The sequence below is a fragment of the Podarcis gaigeae genome, assembly GCF_964106915.1.
Source record: "Podarcis gaigeae genome assembly, chromosome: 13".
NCBI classification, from domain to species: domain Eukaryota; kingdom Metazoa; phylum Chordata; class Lepidosauria; order Squamata; family Lacertidae; genus Podarcis; species Podarcis gaigeae.
The window spans coordinates 17,982,868-18,001,979 of record NC_139689.1 but is presented as its reverse complement, the minus strand read 5'-3'; the positions used below and the strand labels follow the sequence as shown (position 1 = coordinate 18,001,979).

At 47.0% G+C, this 19,112-nt stretch overlaps 3 protein-coding genes across 3 annotated transcripts in view; 1 reads left to right on the top strand and 2 right to left on the bottom strand.

Annotated features, from left to right (window-relative positions):
* Positions 1-5,136, bottom strand: part of CORO1A (coronin 1A) — a 76,134-nt gene extending 70,998 nt beyond the window's left edge. The window contains exon 1 of the mRNA XM_083707665.1: positions 5,113-5,136. The gene's annotated coding sequence lies outside the window, so the exon portion shown is untranslated. The remainder of the gene's footprint in view (positions 1-5,112) is intronic.
* On the top strand, positions 1,477-11,381 carry TBX6 (T-box transcription factor 6). The gene is made up of 8 exons (XM_083707666.1): positions 1,477-1,985; positions 2,993-3,221; positions 4,084-4,351; positions 5,139-5,282; positions 7,604-7,674; positions 8,224-8,291; positions 8,966-9,158; positions 10,969-11,381. Exons 1-8 carry the CDS (start codon positions 1,862-1,864, stop codon positions 11,216-11,218), a joined length of 1,347 nt encoding a protein of 448 aa, XP_083563792.1. The 5' UTR covers positions 1,477-1,861; the 3' UTR covers positions 11,219-11,381.
* Positions 11,382-12,177: 796 nt separating this feature from the next.
* On the bottom strand, positions 12,178-18,156 carry PPP4C (protein phosphatase 4 catalytic subunit). Its single transcript, XM_083710441.1, has 9 exons — positions 18,007-18,156; positions 16,325-16,430; positions 16,164-16,215; positions 15,312-15,362; positions 15,113-15,214; positions 14,803-14,976; positions 14,388-14,514; positions 13,732-13,921; positions 12,178-13,542 (listed from the first exon to the last, which is right to left on the bottom strand). The coding sequence occupies exons 2-9, from the start codon at positions 16,420-16,422 to the stop codon at positions 13,413-13,415; spliced, it is 924 nt and encodes a 307-aa protein (XP_083566567.1). The 5' UTR covers positions 16,423-16,430; positions 18,007-18,156; the 3' UTR covers positions 12,178-13,412.
* Positions 18,157-19,112: the final 956 nt, after the last annotated feature.

Here is a 19,112-nt window from a genome sequence, read left to right as displayed (position 1 = left end):
TTGGCCGAGGGAGCCAGCGTACAGCTTCCGGTTCAAGTGGCCAGCATGACTAAGCCACTTCTGGTGAACCAGAGCAGCGCACGGAAACGCCGTTTATCTTCCCGCCAGAACGGGAGCTCACCCCGTCGCAGGGATTCAAACTGCCGACCTTCTGATCGGCAAGTCCTAGGCTCTGTGGTTTAACCCACAGCACCACCCGCGTCCCTAGAATGTCACATTAGAGCTGGGTAGATGCAGGTTCAAACCCCAACTCAGTCATGAAGCTCACTGCGTGGCCTTTGGCCTATCATTACCTCTCGGTCTGACCACCTCACAGGGTTCTTCTGAAGAAAACATGGGGAAACAACCCTATTCACTGCCCTAAGTTCCTTAGTGGAAGGACAGAACAAAAACACATAAAAGTGAACAATACAGAATTTTGACCTTTGATTTGTTAAAGAACATTCTTGTTGATTACAGACACTCCTCTTTTGTTGAATAGGGCTATGCATACAACTTACTATCAACAGCATAGTCGTGTGCAAACTTTTTTCAAAGAGGGCCAGATTTGATGAAGTGAAGGGCCGTGAGGGCAGACCAAAGTTGTTGACCTTTTTATGATTTTACCCCAAAGTTGTGAGGTTTTTTTAGGATTGAAGTTGTTGGGGGTTTTTTAGGATTTTACCCCAGGAGCTAAAGTGCCACAGGGACTGAATTAAATCGACTGGTAGGCAGGATTAGGCCCCCGAAACGGACTTTGGACACGCCTGGCATAATACATCCTGAGGCATCACAATACTTAATTACTCCTCTGTCTGTTCCACTTGTGCCATTATAGTGTGCAATCACATAGTAGTTTCCACGAGCAATTAAATTAACAGTTTAGAAAATATTGTACCACAATGAGCTTCCAGAGAAGCAAGGTATCCTGGGCTCTCCAACTGTGGATATAAACTCAAGGACCTACTCTGCACTCCCAAGGATCTGACAGTCCCTTTGCAGCTGTCCTGTCCAGCTGTGAAAACAACTGGATGACAAATGACCATGGCACCTCCTCCCTCACCCACTTGTAAACCAAGGATCCCATAGGTCAGGATCAATCAGGAAACTTTGGAGCAAGGGTGTTAATTAGGCAATTAGGAGAAATCAAGTGGTGGGCTCAGAAAGGGACTCAGCTGACTGTTCTTAATGAAGTCTGAGGTGGGACTGGGCGTGGGGGGGGGGCTTAAATTGGGACAGAAGAGATGAAGTGGGGATTGGACAGGAATAGGGAGGGGGGAGTGGATTCTGCACACATCTTGCATGACAGCAGACAGGCCAGAGATGAAATAGCAGGGAAGGAGGAAGTGGGATAAAATAGAGCAATGTTGACAGAAATAGCTAGGAGGTGTGTAAGGATGGGACGCCCTGCGACAGAGAATATATATGTCCCTGCTACTTCTCTCCCTTGTTCCCCTGCCTTAAGCCCCAAACCCCTCCCCTCTTGAGGTGTGAATGTGCCATTTGGGGTCTCACTTCAAAGGGTCTTAGCTGAATCATAAATACAGCCCCAGCCAGGGGCTCCTCAGGGAAAGAGAGGATCTGCAGGGTGGATGCATCCCAGACTTGCCTCCAGAGACAGAACCGGGGAAAGCTGGCTCCCAGCCCCTCAACCCTGCTCTAGCCGAACAGCCTCCCTTCCTTCCAGGCTCCTACTCTGCACCCCACTCCCCCAGAGGTCCCCTTACGACTTGCACCATCCCTCTAACCCTCTAGACCTTCCTTCCTACCCAGAGAAAGCAGGAGCCCTGGCTTCCAGTCTCACCTGTTCTAACCCACGAGCTCCTCACTCCTTTCCCAGAGAACCCAGAAGTCCTGGCTCCAAGGCTTCCTGCAGCACCCCATGTATCACCCCACAGAGATGTTCTCACAGTATGGGGGCTCCTATCCTCTGCGACCTCCCCCACCTCCCGGGGCTGGGTATCCCCAGGGTCAGGTACCTCAATATGAAGCCTTCAGATATCCAGGTGAGAAATTGGGATATGGTGGTGGGGAAGGTGGTGGAGGTGGTGGGAGAGGGGGAGGGAAATTAAAAGCCAAAGTAAGATTACAAGGGTGAGTAAAGGAGCAATCACATACCAAAAATGTTGACTGAGCTGAAGTGCATCCTCATTTCAGCCACTGGCTGATGCTGGGCCAGTCACCATGCCTCATTCTAATATAACCTACCTTACATGGTTGTTGAGGAAGAAGACCGCATGTGCTTCCCTAGACTCCTTGGAAGAAGGGTGGGATAAAAGAACGGAAACATATGAGAGCCACAGTTTGTGGCGTTCTTTAGAATGGGAGTGGGGTGGAATAGCAATGTCTTAAGAGATTAGAGCAGATGGAACTAGAATAAGGAGGACTTCCAGGTTCTTTGGGAGGGAGAGTGGTTTAGAGAAAGGGGAGAGGAAAGTCTGCAACCCAGGACTTCTGTGCTTGGCAGGAGATAAGTGGGATAGAACAGAATGGGGACTGGGTGGGAACCAAGACTGCTGAATTCTCAGAGATGGTTGAATGGGGCAAAGGGATTTGAAGGCCAGAGTTGCTTTATGCTCTGGGAGAAATGTAGGACTTAGAATCTGAAGGGGGGGGGGGAACAAGAGGAAGGCTGAGAGCAGGCACCCAAAGGAGGGGCATGAGTAGGACTCAGCGGTACCCAGAAAAGAAGAAAGCAGTTGTGGGTTTAACAGGCCAGTGGGAGGGCAGGCTGGGACAGAAGAAATGCAAAATTCACATAAATTCCATTGCTTGCTTCCTGCTCCCATCAGCTGGACTTTTAGCACCCAAGACCAACTGGTCGGGGGAGATGTGAGGGGGGAGCAAACAGGCGGAAACCAGCAGGAGGGTGACAAATTCCTGGGATGAAGCCCCTCAGTCTTGCCTGCAAGCCCCTGTCTTTCCCGCCCCCCCCCTAGCTCAACCAATATCCCTCAGCTCCATCAGGCCTCTTTTCTGACTTGTTCCCTTCTCTTCTCTTCCCTGCCATCAGAACTTGATGCTGCCCCTAAGCTGGATAGCTTCTTCCCTGGGTTGGAACCCCCAGGGCGCCTCCTGCCCTCTGCTCCTGGCCTCCCTTATGGGACAGGCCAGCCTCTCCCATCCGGCCCCCCACCAACTACACGCCTACCCCCGGGAGTACGGATGAGCCTGGAGAATGGAGAACTTTGGAAGCGTTTCAGTGGGATTGGTACAGAGATGATCATCACCAAGGCAGGCAGGTGAGATGCCAAGCAGGAGGTAAAGGAGAAAAAAGTGGACCTTGAGCTCCAGAACCCTGTCCAGTGCTAGAGATTCCCCAGCCACATGCAAAACCAATGCATCTGAACCAACGCAGATTGCATCTTCCCCAGTACTGAGTAATCAGAGCCAGTGCATATCCCCTTTCTCCTTAGAAATTACTGCTCAAGAAACTCAGAATCAAGGAAGAGTAGAGGCTGATAAACATAGCTCTCTATTTCCTTCATCCCTCCTGTAAGTTCCATGCTAGATCCTGGAGCGAAGTGTCATCAAAATGAAATGACTGGCAGTACATTCAAAGCACACAAAAGACGAAATAACTTATTCACATTACTCGGAATTAATCCACAGGATTCAATGCCACATGATGTGATGATGATCACTAGCTGAGATGACTTTGGAAAGATTAGACACTTAGACTTAGACACACACACACAGAATACAACTATCTGCAACTAATGGAACCTTCATGTCAGAGGCATATATATGCACACTTGAACAATTTTAGGGAGTTTCCGCTGAGTTGTATGGAGCTTAGTACTGAGATGGGATGTATATCATCAGGAACTGTTAATTTTCTTCACTTTTCCCTGTACATAGAAGTCCAGTATGACAGGATCACTCACCCCGTTCTTTTATTTTTCTGAAGTTGTCAGCATCAAAAATGAAAAAAATAATAATTTGTGCCAACTAATGCTGAGGGTGGCGGCGGCAGCAGGAATAAGTGGTGGTCCTATTCCCCCCCCCCCCGCCCTTTGTTATGTCTCACTGATGAAACCTCTCCCCCCCCCACAACCTGCCCAATTAAAATATTCTAACCCACATTTTTAATCAACTTTACAGGCGGATGTTTCCACAGCTAAAAGTTTCAGTAACAGGACTGGATCCTGAAGCCAAGTACCTGCTGCTAGTGGATGTGGTCCCGGTGGGCAGCTCCCGGTACAAATGGCATGGCAAGCGGTGGGACGCCAGTGGCAAGGCTGAACTGCCCCCACCAGACAGGGTCTACATCCACCCCGACTCGCCTGCATCAGGCGCCCACTGGATGCGCCAACCTGTATCCTTCCACCGGCTCAAGCTCACCAACAACACACTGGATCCCCATGGACATGTATGGCCAGGGGGAAAGGGCACTTTGGGCATGAGGCTATATGGAACCATAGGATATTTGGTGGAAAGGAATATAGCTGTGGGGAATGCTCTGAGCGCCTCAAGGGAAAAATGGGTTAAAAGAATGGCACTAACAGATACTGGGCGGTTCAGATTGATAACAATAATGGATTATGGCTATGGGTTATATAGCAAAGAGGCATACCCAGGGTTTTGTACAATTTGTGCTTAAAATAAAATCTCCTCCAGCATTCTGTAATTCTACATTGTCTGCAAATTATATAAACTAAACACACGTAGATGTATTGCTTTCTCTCTCACATATGCTGTAGTTGAGATTCCAGAATGGCAGGGGGTAGGACTAGATGACCCTCGGGGTCCCTTCTAACTCTACAATTCTATGATTCTGTGCATAATTTGCTCCCATCATTCGTGAGAAAGGGCAAGTAACTATGCAGCTCCCTGAAGCCCCATATTTAGATCATTAGAAGTCTACTCAGTCCATGTGATTTCACCAGGGACTGAAACCTCATTATGTAGCCATGAGGACTAGAATCTTGCTATCCTTCTTAATGAACAATAAAACAGAGATTCTCAAGCGAGTGAATCCTGCAAGTTAACATAAAAAAGCCTGTGCTTCAGGCAGATTCACAGAATTTACACTGGCCCTGACTACAACGGGAGCTAAAATATCTGTTTGCATTAAAAATGAAATATGGTAGGAAAAACTGTTTGGACAAGTAAATAAATAATAAGACTCACCTCTGGCTCTTGCACCCCCTTCTCAGCTGATTGTTCACTCCATGCACCGTTACCAGCCGAGGATACATGTGGTTGGAGCCGGAGGACGCCGTGGGGCAGGCAGTGGCTGCGCTTCCTTCACCTTTCCCGAGACCCAGTTTCTGACTGTCACGGCCTACCAGAACCCACAGGTGAGAAACAAGGCCACTGTTATAAATGTAATATTTACATCTAAAAGGCCCTTCCCCATTGGTGGCAGGAAGCAGGGATGTGTCACCTTGGACAAATGATTTATCCATTTCCCGCCCTCACTGCCCACCCCCATTGCTTATCTCTGAAGGAAAGGCACTTTTTTCCATCAGCAAATGATAATCAAATAAAAAACTGGCCATTAAAATAAGGCGGCAGTCCTGAGAATTCTCAGGCGAACATCAACCCCGTCAAATTCTAAAGGACTTCAGAGGAAATATGTTTAGAATAGAAGCACAAATGTGAGACAGAGCTTCATTTTAGAGAAATAGCACAGGAGACCCTCCCCAGAAAGTTAATTTAGCTTTCTGTGAGACCAACACCCCACTCCATATTATTTTTGTGCCTGTTCTTTTCACCAGGCTCCAGAAACGGCAGCCTTCCAATGCTCATTTCCTTAGAGACACTCTGGAATTGGCACAAATATTAATCCATCAACATATTCCTGAACCACCACCGCTATTTTGTGGAAGTATGGCAAGAAGATGCCTCTGTTTTCACAAGGGTTTTACACACACACACACACACACACACACACACACACACACACAGCATTTTCCCCTCACTTCTAAGTAGCAACCGAACCCCATGTCCAGAGGGGCAGGCGCAAGGGATCCTAAGTGACTTCGCTTTCAATTTAATCCCATGCGACTCACTATCAATACAGCAGGAAAAATCACAGCAAACTAAAAACCATTCCAACACTGCACATTTTGGAACTCCACTGACCTTCCCTGAGCATTTCTATGTCGCTAAAATGGCCTGTTTTCCTTTTCTCTGCCCATATTCCTTCGCCCCCTCATGCTTAACAGCATCCTTTGACTAAGACAGCTTTGACACTTTTCCTTTTAAATAGTGCTGCAAAAGTATATTCTCCCCACCCCGACTTTTTTTTTTAATCTCTGTGACATGGGGCAAACCTTACATTTCACTTACCTCCATGAAATCCGGGATTGTTGACACCCTCCGCCTTCCTATGAAGCTCTCTTCCCCTACTTGTCCACCTCCATCAAACTCAGGCCTGAGGCCTCCCTTCTTCACTTGCTCACCCACATCTATTGATGCCATTACAGCTAGAACACAATGGCTTCTCCTCAGGATTCTTCCACCTCTAAATCACCTCAGCTCCTTTCTCCTCCTGGCCATATCCCTTCACTCCACAACCTTTCACCTCATGCTGAATGCTGCCCTTCCACCTCCGCTTGGGCCCCTGCAGCCCTCATCATTTTGTATCTCCCCTATGTGTCCTTATTTATTACTCCATTCCTGTGTTTCTTCCACTTTTGAATAGCTCTTCATACCTCCCAACCAAAATATCCTTTCCTCTACTCAGTCAGAGCCTTTACCTTTCATCGGGAGTCTTTCCATGTTTTGCGATATTCCTTTGTAAGTAATATACCCCTCCCCCCCTCACAAATTCAGCTTCTCGGTTATTTAACCATTTCCTTGGACCTTAATATCCCTTAACAAAACTATTATTCAGTGCAAGTCCTCTACTCTCACACAGGGTCTACAATAGCTATTGCACTATATATCCCTCCTCCGGTCTTAAAATAGTGCCTTCTGTCTCATTCCTCCTATTATGTGCCGGCCTGGGCTGATGGGAGTTGTAGCCCAATACTTCTGAAGAGCACTAGATTGGTTAAAAGCTATTTTGCACGCATACCCACTTTGAACAGTTCAGACAGACAGATATAGATACAGAGAGAGAGAGAGAGAGAGAGAGAGAGAGAGAGAGAGAGAGAGAGAGAATGTTTAGGGGTACTCTCATTTTCCTACTCATATTGAAATACTGCCCCTCAATGAGGCCAAACTTAGATTCACAAAAGGTTTATGAGTATGCATACCCCTGCGTACCCCCAGCAGTGTGTGTGTGTGTGTGTGTGTGTGTGTGTGTGTGTGTGTGGCCCCAAACCTGGAAAAAACAGTAACATGGCAAACAGCTCACATCTAGGTAAGAACTAGTACCAGCAAAAGTAGAGAGGTGTTTAGGAGAGCTGCCTTTGTTGACCGTCTCCTCTATTAAAGAAGCCCACGCAAAAGCAAAAGTTTTGCTCTAGGTTCTGAAACTTGAATATGCTGTCAGCATATGCCAGTATTCTATCATTTTTGAAAACATAATACAAAAGTGGAAATATTGATCATATATCTGTGCTCGTACGCTAAACCAAATCTCATAAAACATAAAAATATATGTGCGTATACATCTGATCATACCCTTTCAATTACCTACCTTACATTTTCCTGTTTCCTCCCCTCCCAGATCACTCAGATGAAGATAGAGAGCAACCCTTTCGCAAAGGGCTTCCGGGAGAACGGCATGAACAGCAAAAGGTGAACTGACCCAATCACGAAAGATGTCAACGCCATAGAGAGGAGCTATTTCAGCCTTCACATTAGCTGGCAGCAGTGATTCCCTTCCCAAAATGTTTGCCACTGACAGGGGGGCAGGGGGGGGCGTAGACCATACGGAAATGGAGGTCTTTAAGCAGAGGCTTGAGAACCATATGTCAGGAGTGCTCTGATGGTGTTTCCTGCTTGGCAGGGGGTTGGACTCGATGGCCCTTGTGGTCTCTTCCAACTCTATGATTCTATGAAATGGGCTTGTCCTCACTGGAGAAATACTGTAGTTCACTGGGCTGGAGAATCACAGGGCGCCAAAATGAATGGGCTCATAACAACTGCTACTACTATATTTATACTGGTACCTGCTGAGACGATCCATTAAAAAAGCAACCATGCCAAAAGGAATTCTTGAGAAAATAATAAATATTGGGGGGCGGGATTTTTGCCCTTGCTCAGGGCACCATATTATTACAGTCTGCTCCTGGCTTCTACCATTGCTTTTCCACATCTTATTATGGTCCCCCTTACAAAATTTAGGGAGCGCGAGGCCCGAATCAAGAGGAAAATGAAGGCAAATGAATGTGAAGCCAACATGGGGGGAAATGGTAAGCGAAACAAACATACCTTATTCTGTCGCTTAGCTTCATAAGACATTGTCTGGTCTCTGTCTCCTTCCGCCACTTTAAAAGCAAAACACAACATTTCTCTGCAGACATCATTAAACAAAGTGAGGATCATTTAAGTGGATACTCTGTTTTCCTCCTCACCATCCTTAAATCTCGGTAGCTACTCACTGCCCAATGTATATCCATTTCTTACAATGCCGCATACAATGGCCACCTTTTGCTTCCTTTCACTGCTTGACTTTTGTGACCCCCGCCACAACATCCCATCACTTCCCTCACCCCGAGTCCTATAACTCATTAAATTATACCTGCTGCTTCATATTTTTGCCTCCTCTGAACTGTCTTTCCCCACAATTACAATCACATCCTGCTCTGCCTTGATAGCACAAACTTGCTAGAGGGCCCTTACCTCAAAAGGTCACAACCCCAGGTACTATAATGAATTCCCTCTTTATTTCAGACAACATTCCAGAGAACCTGTTATTTTGGATATATTTTTTTAAAGTTGTATATGTCCCTAGAGGTTCGCTCCCTCCTATGCCACATTTATGTGCTTTCTAAATCCATACGAGTACGGTTTTATTATTCCCCTTTCCCATTATATAACCTTCTGTCTGCTTTTCCTTCCCTACCTGCACTTCGCCTCCACCTAGAGAGCAAGAAAGGCCCCTGCGACTCCACCTTGACAGAGGAGACACCTCTGGAGCAACAGCCACCACCTGCGCTTCCACACCCTTCTTGCTCCTTCTACCCGCCTGCAGGGATCAATCCCAGCGGAGCAGAGGCTTATGTGCAGCACCCAGCCGCCTTCCATGGCTTGCGGGGGGCACCCTCACCCTACGGCAGGTGAGCCAGCCATGTCACATTCCCCGAGTTCTAGAGCTGTGATGCCAAACTTCTGCCTTTGTAAAATAAGCGTGGAGCATCCCTGGGTGATCTGAATCACCCCTGATGTTCAGGTTTCCTTTGGTAGCTGAATAAACCCTGTCTTAGGGTATAAACAGGTATAAATGATTTTAGAGGGGTAGGGCTGATTTGAAAGCACCCTCACAGCATTTAAGGCAATTATTTGAAGTGCTCTGATTTCTTGCCACGCCTAATACGTTGAAGAACAAAAAAAACCCACTTGGCAATGGGCACTTTTTCCTTTTGATGGCATCAATGGACTTCTGGAATGGATTAAGTTCGAAAACCAAGGTACCACTGTAATTGGAATTCTCTACAGCTACATCATGGCATTGTAAACAAGTCAGTAGAGCACGAGACTCTTATTCTCAGGGTTGAGGGTTTGAGCCCCATGTTGGACAAAAGATTCCTGAATTGCAGAGGGTTGGACCAAATGGCCCTCGTGGTCCCTTCCAACTCAACACTTCTATGATTTTATGTGCCCATTGTCCAAAATTTACTTTGAGAATTACTGCAGCTGCACCTGGCAAAGACCAGTGGTACCTCAGGTTAAGAACTTAATTCATTCTGGAGGTCCATTCTTAACCTGAAACTGTTCTTAACCTGAGGTACCACTTTAGCTAATGGGGCCTCCCGCTGCCGCCGTGCCATCACCATGTGATTTCTGTTCTCATCCTGAAGCAAAGTTCTTAACCCAAGGTACTATTTCTGGGTTAGTGGAGTCTGTAACCTGAAGCGTCTGTCACCCGAGGTACCACTGTACTCTAAATATTAGCCAACATGGTGCCCTCCATATGCTATCGTCTACAACTTCCCTCCTCACTGACCATTGGCCATGCTGACTGGGGCTGATGGTAGATGGGAGTTCAGCAACATCTGCAGGGCACTCCCATGGCCACCCTGGCTCCAGGGCAATACAAGTGTCTTTAGCATATTTGTAAGTTCACTTTGCTTTTTAGTCTGAAAATAGGTATTGCCCTCTCTTGTTAGCAGTTGGCTACCAGCTGTGATGTCCCCCCCTATTTTTTGGTGTGTTGAACAAATAAATGTACTTGTGCCAGTTAAAAACTATTTTTAAAAGTAAGTAGAAGTCTGCCTGACATACCAGAGTAGCTGCTAACCAACATTTAACTTACTGGAAGATACAGTTGTAAAGCAAGTTACAAAGCAAAGGTCATGCCCACGATGAAAAAAGCCACTAGAGCAGTCTCTTAAAAACCTACACAAATAGATAACCTGCAGCCTTTAGTGAGTAAACACCACTTTACTTATGCTAGTGCTTGATCCGTAACAGAGAGCAGCCACAAATTGTCACCAGCTGCATGCAATGGCGGAGTCTCTGATTATTCACAAGATTTGAATGCTAAGCATCCTTCATCACTCCGTCTTACTCTTGAACCCAACCCAGTGCAGAACTCTCTAACTGATAAAGTTGTTTGGCCCTTACCAAGGCCATTCTGTGGTAGAACCAGAATTAACCACGTACTGATTACTGTGGCCAACATCCCACACAATATGACATTTAACAGGAACAATATGCAAGGCGAGAATGCAGAAAAAGACATTCAGGGCTGGAGCATTATCTATGGGGAAGCCAGAACCAGTAGCATACAGAAAAACTATAGCTGTTTGTGGGGAGGCGTAGTTGGGCAGATACACGCAGTTGGAAGTTTGGTCATGTCGAGCCACTCAAATGGGGGCCACCTGCATTTTTATCAGTGTTTGACTTACCCTCATCTTTCCCCCACAGCCCAAGTCAAGAAATGGCAGCTCCTCCATCATCCCCAACTACCAAGTCACCTCCCGAGCAATCTGATTTCAGACCTATGCTCCCGGCGAGTTGGAATGGGCTGGATATTATTCCATTCCTTGGGGGAACAGAACCCCCCAATACCTCCTCCTCTCCCCCTTTCAAATTCAGCTTCACACCCTACCCACCTCCACCTCGCGTCTATGGGCCCCCCTCTGGCTATCCTGGCTCTCAGCCACCTATGCTCTAACTCTTGCTCCTCCCACAAACCCTGGAATTCCTGTCTTCTAGGTATTCTGTTTCCCCTGCTAGATCTCATGGCTTTCCCTGTTTCTTTATTACTGTCCATGTTGGGAAGGGTCAACTTGTCTGTATCCTGCCTGTCTTATAATTAAACAATTTTAAGGTCATAACATAGTGTACGTCTGTTTTCTTCCATGACATATTTAAGCAAGCTAGAATTCTGAAATTCCAGCCTAGATTTCTGCCAGACAGCTTGACTGGTTTAAAGTTATACGTCAGAAGGCTTCAGCAGATCCTTTTAAAACATTTCACCAAAACAGGTTAAATAAATCGGGGCAGTTCTCAGTTGCAGAGCGCAGTTTTGGGGCAAGAAGTATTGATGGGTGTGTGTAGCATCAACCTGCCTCGAGAAGCAGCACCATCAAGTGAGAAACTCGTTTGTAAAAAATGTAGGAAGTAGTAGTAACATATATTAGATGACAAGCTCCGCGGTAGACAGATTCTCCCTGTGGTATGATTGAAGGCCATGAAGATTGCTTGACCCTATATTCTGTCAGCTTCAACTCAATAAAAGAAGTGGAAACACTCCCCAACAGTGAAAGTATGGAGCTCATCTCATCCTCCACTCTTTGCAGGAGCCAAGCAGGTTTGGGAGGTAAGGAAGGACAAGGAGGACACCTACACAGCCATTTCTTCCCAGGATCTGGCAGCATTCAACATGCACCCTGCTCACAAATCATGTGGCCACAGAAATACGCAATGTACAAAATGTCAATTTTTTTTTAGTTTTATTAGAATTTTTTTATCTAAAAGTTGTAAATAGGAAAAAACCCAAAATGAAAACAAAATAAAATTAGAGCAAGAGACAGATCATCGGAGGGGAAAGCACTCCTAGACGTAAGAAAAGTGGCAGGAAGTTCCACCTTCCCCTTCTAACTCTAAGTAGATATCTGGATTGAATGTGAGTATCCCTTCACAGGAATAAAGGGGAGGGGGTGGGAGATTTTGACCCTGTGGTGGGTGGGATTTGGATACACCAACCCCACAGGGGGTAGGATATGGAGGGATGGAGAGAGACAGAGAACAAGCCCCATTGGTCAAATTAACTAGCGTGATATGGTCCCAGTCTCCCCACTCAAGGAGAAGGAGCGGCAGGGTAAACAGGATATAGATTTGCCAATAATACATTTAATAAATCCACCACAAAAAAGTTTAAATGGATTTCATAAAGCATTTGCATCCTCCAGTGACCAGAAAGTCTACTTTATTTTAATTTTATTTATTTTGCAAAGTCTGGCAAAAAGGTGGGGACAGTTTAACCTTCCAGTGGCCAATAAATGTTTGAGGAAAGTGGGAATGAGATATGGCGGCACACAGAGGAACCACTTCCCAGTCTATGTTCATCTACTCCATGTAGCTCAAGCAGACTATACACCGAAGTGCGAAGAAACCAGCGTTCTAGGTCTTCCAGCAACCAGACACAGCAAGGTTTGAAGCACTTCCTATTCTCTGCTTAAATGCTATGGAATGGCACCAAAACCGGAGTTCAAAGATCAGCCGAACAAAAAGTAAAAATATTTTTGTTTTTAAAAAAGAGTTAAACCAGGAAGCACCTAAGTGACGTAGAAGCAGAGAACTAGTCCAGAGACCTCATCCTCCTAACAGTTGCAGATATTCTTTGGTCACTGGTTTCCTCTTTATTTCCAAGTCCAGTTCTCTCCATCTGATACATCCTCTATAAATAATTTCCAGTCGCACTGCAGATGAGCTAGAGAACTAGGCTGGGAGGCTGTCAGCTGCGCCCCTAGGAAACCATAGAACTCTGAAGCTTCTCTCCATTTCTGGGTTGACCTTCCCCCCCCCCCCCCGTTTCGCCTGCAGTGATCTGAGATCAACAGAGTTCTAGGTTTTTCAATGACCAGAGGTCCCAAAAATGTGTTTCGGGCGGAGAATAAAAAGTAGGGCAGCCCTGAAGAGACTATAAAGCGACTGGCTGGAATTCAGTAGTGTGGAAAAAGATGGCCAATTCAGTCTAAGGGGTCCAGAACGGAGGGTTTATTGGGCAAGGGGAATGGAGTGGGGCGGGGGGGGGGGAGAAGAGACCTGAACCCTGCCAAACTTCAAAGAGGCTGCCCACCCCAGCCAGGACAAGAAAAACAGAAGCCGCACGAGGGGAGGGTGGGGGGAGAGGGAAGAAGCATTCACAGGAAGTAGTCCGCAACAGGCTTCTTAGACGGGATGCCTCGAGTTTCTTGGGGGGCAGCTTCAAAGATAATAAATTCCTTCTGAAGGTGTTCATCCAGTTCCAGGATGGCTGCCACATTCCCACAGCTGTGTGCAGAGCAGAGGAGAAGGGTCACAATGGGCTCTAGGGCCTCCAGTTTCATCAATGCCATCCTTCCACCCTTCAACACACTGACCCTGCAATCCCTCCTATATGCCACACAGCTCAAATGGTACACAGTGCTAGGCTTGCCATATCTGCCCCCTATTCCACACCCGTCCCTTCTGTCTCCTCACCGGTAGCAGTAGTTGGGAGCTGACCACACAGTAAGAACTGTTTCGTTGAAGTGCCACTTGTACCCCTCCATGACCAGCTGATGCGCTCGACAGATCATGTCGATGTCGTTCGCCGCGTTGAATTGCGCCACCACGTCACTGCCGAATAAGTAACCGGCACCTCGTGGGCTCACCCCCCAGCCTGTAGTATCTGCAAAGGACAGAAAAGCTGGGCTTACGACACAAAGGAAACTAAGAACCAGGCATGATCGACGAGGGGAAAGGGCAGCTGCTCTTGATGAACTTATTGAACAAAGCTGATCAGCAATTGGCCAAGAGGTAGGATTTCGTATAAAGCCCTCACCCCACCCCGCTTGGGCTGCGGAAGTACAAGGTCAGATCAAAGTTGCTGGGGACCTCTTGGTAACAGACTCCGCCTCTTTGGGTTCCAATGCAATTTTAAGCCAGAATTAAAGGCTCAATGCCCTTCTGCTTAGGCTACACGGCTCTTCCTGGTACGCTCTGCTCCTAATACTGTTTAGCCTATTAAACTTTTCCTGGACCAAATACTATTACCATCTTAACCATATCCAACGCACAAAGATTCCTTTCTCCTTCATGCATGGCGCGCGCGCGCGCACACACACAAAACCACCCCACTCCACACGCAAATATACCTTCAGGGTCAGACCAAAGAAGATCACACATGGGACCATCATGAGGAACCTCCTGTTTGCGATCTATCGTTCGAATCTGGTCCAGTGTCTGGATGGATGGGGACAGACCACCATGGACACAGAAAATCTGCAACAGAAAAGGAACGTGTGCATTTGGAAAGCCTCAATTAGAAGCTCTAGGGCCAAACAGCACCTCCCCACCCACCACATTGAAACTCATGCTGCTGCCTTCCCACTTTAGTCTAACTGTTGCACTCTATTCTCACACCAGAAAACCTAAGTGTTTTTTAGGCTGCAAGGCCCTTGCCGCAGGGGCAGGGCCTCTAGTACTCTGGAAAGCCCTGCACACAGTGATGGTGTGTACACACTCTTTCTCAAATACTCCTACCATCATAAACACACACAGCATGCTTACCTTGCCATCAATGATAGCAGAGAGGCTGAGGTAGTCAAAGATCTCAGTGCAGTAGCGCCAAACGGTGACAGAGCCATATTTCCTCAGGCACTCATCGTAAAAGCCATATACTTGGGTGATCTGTCTGCTCTCATGGTTGCCACGGATCAGGGTGATCCTGTCAGGGTACCGGACCTGTAAGGGAAAACAACCAAACCAGCATAGGCCACAGACATGGAAATGTTATGTAACCCAGAATTCCAAACATCTCTATTCAGGTAGAACAAGGAAAGCATCCTTGGATTCATTAAGGGCAAAGGTCGTTCCTAACCTTGAGCGCCAGCAGTAGCAAGAATGTTTCAACACTGTAGAAGCCACGGTCGACAAAGTCACCCATGAAGAGATAGTTGGTCTCAGGCACATCACCACCCACCTGCAGGAGAGAAACAAAGGGCAGGTAAATATATTGTCCCAGGAGAGCTTGAAAGCTGAAGTTGGGCACTGGAATTGGATGCCTGAGCAGTACTCACCCTGAAGAGCTCTTTAAGGTCATAGAACTGGCCATGGATATCCCCACAAACCTGGAAAGAATATTGAACTCTTTAATGTTCTCAAGGTGGCTATTACTACTATCATACCTAGTCCAGTATATCTGAAAGACCAAGGCCTTTCTCTCTGCCCACCAGTAAGCACTAGATAGGAATGGGCATGGCATTTTTTGTGATAGCACAACATTCTTGAAACTACACCCCCAGGGAAATATGTGTTCCCTCTGTCATTCCTCTTATTCAAAAGAACTTTGGAACTTTCAGAAGAATCCAGGTGCTGTGTTTTGATATTCTTTTTCTTCTGTTATTGTTCATTCATTAAGGGAAGAAAGGAGAACCTTTTTCACATTCCACTGTTGGCCTGTGTCCAGTTTCTGCCTGCTAGTAGGGAATGAGGCCAAAGGCAGAAATGGATGGAGAAACAGCTGTGACTTGTACCTCTTATACAAGACTACATTCCAGTCAGGCAAAACTCAAGAGGTTTGTACACCTACGCAGACACACACCAAATTTCCATCCAGGAAAGAGACATGATTACATTTCAAGCACATGTTCCAATTGAGGGAAAAACACATGAGGATATTACACAGTAACATGGCATATGGAATAGTTCTGAAGGCCAGATAGTGTCCTAGAAAGTCACCTTTGGCCTCCCTCAACCTGCTTCAAAGGATGTATTTTTTTTTAATCAGCAGCCTGCTTCAGTTTCTTATTTGTAAAATGCCTTGTGATAGCAAATTTTTTTAAAGGATAAAATAAAAAGTTCAGGTGTTATTGCTGCCAGCATTTGAGTCCCCAAACACAGATGAACATTCGCTTAAAAACAAGACTCACTGTTACTGGGGAATCTACTCTCTGGACGTTGCTTTCTTCCACCAAGATCTCTCTGCAGAGAAAGAAAAGGAAATGTGTCTCACACAGACACTCTACACCATAATTGGCTGCATTTTACAGTCTTAGAACAGGTATTCTTATAGATGTCAGGCAACACTCACCTGGCCTTGGCACAGAGGGCTTTGACCTCGCTCTCCTTGATGAGCTCACAGCGCCGCAACTGCTCAATCTGACGATCAAGGTCACTGATTTCGGCCATCTTGCCCCCTTATAGGAATAAAATTGCAGTCAAGTTTTTTTAAAAAAATTAACATTTAACATCAAGGCATACAGCTTTTATGACAATGGGGAAAAGGAATCGAGCACATACACCCAGAAAGTATTTCCATCAAAAAGGATGAGAATAAAAGTCAAATAATAGGCCCTCAGCTCTATGTTGTTTTCTACTATTGTAGGAAGAATCACAAGGAATATCAGTAAGGGAGAGACTTATAATCTATATCAGCATTTCCCAAGCTGGTGCTCTCTAAATTTTGCTGGACTATTAATTTCTATTGGTCAAGCAGGCTGGGGCTGATAGGAGACCAAAACATCTGGAGGACACCAGGTTAGGGAAGGCTGATCTATATAGTAAACCCCTTATACTACCCTGAAGCACCTGTAAAAAAACTTCACAAACTGTAACAAAACAAAGACAAAATAAGAAAGTGAATTAAACCCAAGCTGGATTATATTCATATATGTGTGTTACTAAAAAGTGCTGGAAAAGACTATACTTTCAGACCCTCTGATAATATGAGGTTGTTGGTAGCAGAGGCACTCTCTTTCAAGCTTCTCCAAAGATTTATGCAAACTGTCTCATACACTGAAAAGGCAATACATTGATTTGGAAGGCAGTAAAATAAAATGCATTGTTATAAAAACAATGATCATTGTTCTACACACTTCAGTTATCTGAGGGGAGAGGGTGGTGAAATCTTTATGTTGTGTCCCAGGACTTCTTTTCAACACCAACAGAGTGAGTGTTTCCTATCTCCTAGGAAAAAGTTCCCACCTTCTCCATCTTTCTTATCCAACAGTAATGAGAAGGTGCCTCCACCCAACCATCTCACTCAAAAGGCCAGGTCTCCACCTCGCTATCTGATCTCTTTGCCGAATGATACCCAGAACTTTTTAAGATAAGGAGTGATGAGTCACATCAAAGGAGAGAGCAGAGCATGACCAACTACCTCCTGTTACTATGACAATGCCACCCTATAGGTCCCTAAGATCTTCCCATCATGGCACCCATCTTTGCTTCTCTGCCCCCCTCACGCTTCTAAATGAGCCCATATCCCCTGAACTAGCCATTAAAAGGGCAAAGGGATATTTGCATATAAAGAAATCAAGCAAGTTAATAAAACCTACTCAGCCAGGTGCTACGTGCTGTATTCCCTCGCACCCTCAGAAGGGCCACCTTCCACCCCACGCCCATCCCTTTCCAAAAAGCCTTCCTTTCGGGGAAAAACATAAAACACTTCACTCCACGAGGCTGGACAACCCCAAGACAGAGCGACGCCTGCCCCCTCCATGAGCCTGAGGGGAAAGAAGCCCCTCTTTCTCCCGCCTCCTCCTCATGGGCCCCACCTGCCCCGCTCCCCCAGGAAGCTCTGGCCGTCTCGCTTGTGAAAAGCGCCTAGAGCCTCCCTCCAGGTGACAACTCTCCCCTCTTCCCCCTCCCGACCCCACAGGCTGCTGTCTCTATGGCAACCAACTTTCCCCGGCGCCCCCGCCCGCGGCCAGGAGCCAAAGGAAAGGACGTCTCCCCCTCCCTCCGCGGACGCCCCACCTCCCGGGCGCCTACCTGGGGTCCCGGTAGCGGCGGCGGCGACGGTGGCGGCTGCTCCGCGGCTCCCTCCGGCTCCCGGGCCCGGCCCCTCCCCCTCTCGCTTTCCGGCTCTCCCACCAACTACTGGGCGCTGGACGTCACTTCCGCTTCCTTCTAGGACCAAGAACGGGCGCTGGTGAGGCGGGGCTTCTCACCGCTATCCCTTTGAAGGGGCGGGACCTTGACTCATCGGATGTGACGGAAAAGGGCGGGGCGGGGCGGAAAAAGTATGCCGGCCATGCTGGGGTTTAAAAGGCGCCGCTGACACTCCGGCGGAAGTGACGGAAATCGTGGGGGGGGGGACCTTCTTATTTTATTTTATTTTATTTATTGAATATATACCGCCCTATACCCGAATGTCTCAGGGCGTTCACATAAAAAAATCACAATATATAAAATCAAAATAAGAACAATAACACCCCCAATTATTATTTAACTGACGCGCATTCCTTTTAAATATGAACATGGTATTAGTTAGACAGCACTTCACAAGGTGTTTGCAGGTAGCTAGGGGGTCGAGAACGAAAGCGTGGCTGGAGGCCACCTTATGGGACTTCAGGTTCTGCTGAACTACAGCCCCCGTCATTCGTCGCCGTCGGCCTTGCCGGCTGGGGCTGATGGGAGTTGGAGTTCAAAAGGTCTGTCTCTGTCTCTTGGGAGGCAGAAGGATGTCGGTCTGGAAGTGGCCTAGTATCACGGGCGGAAGCTGCTGGAGGGAGGGAGCCTCCTGAAATGGAGGCGAGGATGCGCCTCCTGACTTTCTGAGGGCTCAGTTGAGGGGCGTGATGAGCCATGCGGGGGCGGGTGGGAAAGGGATTTTAAAGTGTCCCCAGTCCCAAAGCAGAATGATTTGCAACCCTACCGCCCATCAACGCTGTTATGTTGTAGGAAAGAGCTCCGTCTGAAGCCCCTGGGGTGTGAGTGGCTACCAGTTAGCAGAGTCTAGACAGGGCAGGCAGCGCTGCGTTCCGTGGATCCAGAGGGTTTCAGCCAAAGGGGCGGAACTATGGCCTTAAGGGGGCTGCTTAGTCATCGAGCTTAAGATATATGTACAACCTTCTAAATGTGCATAATTATTTTTC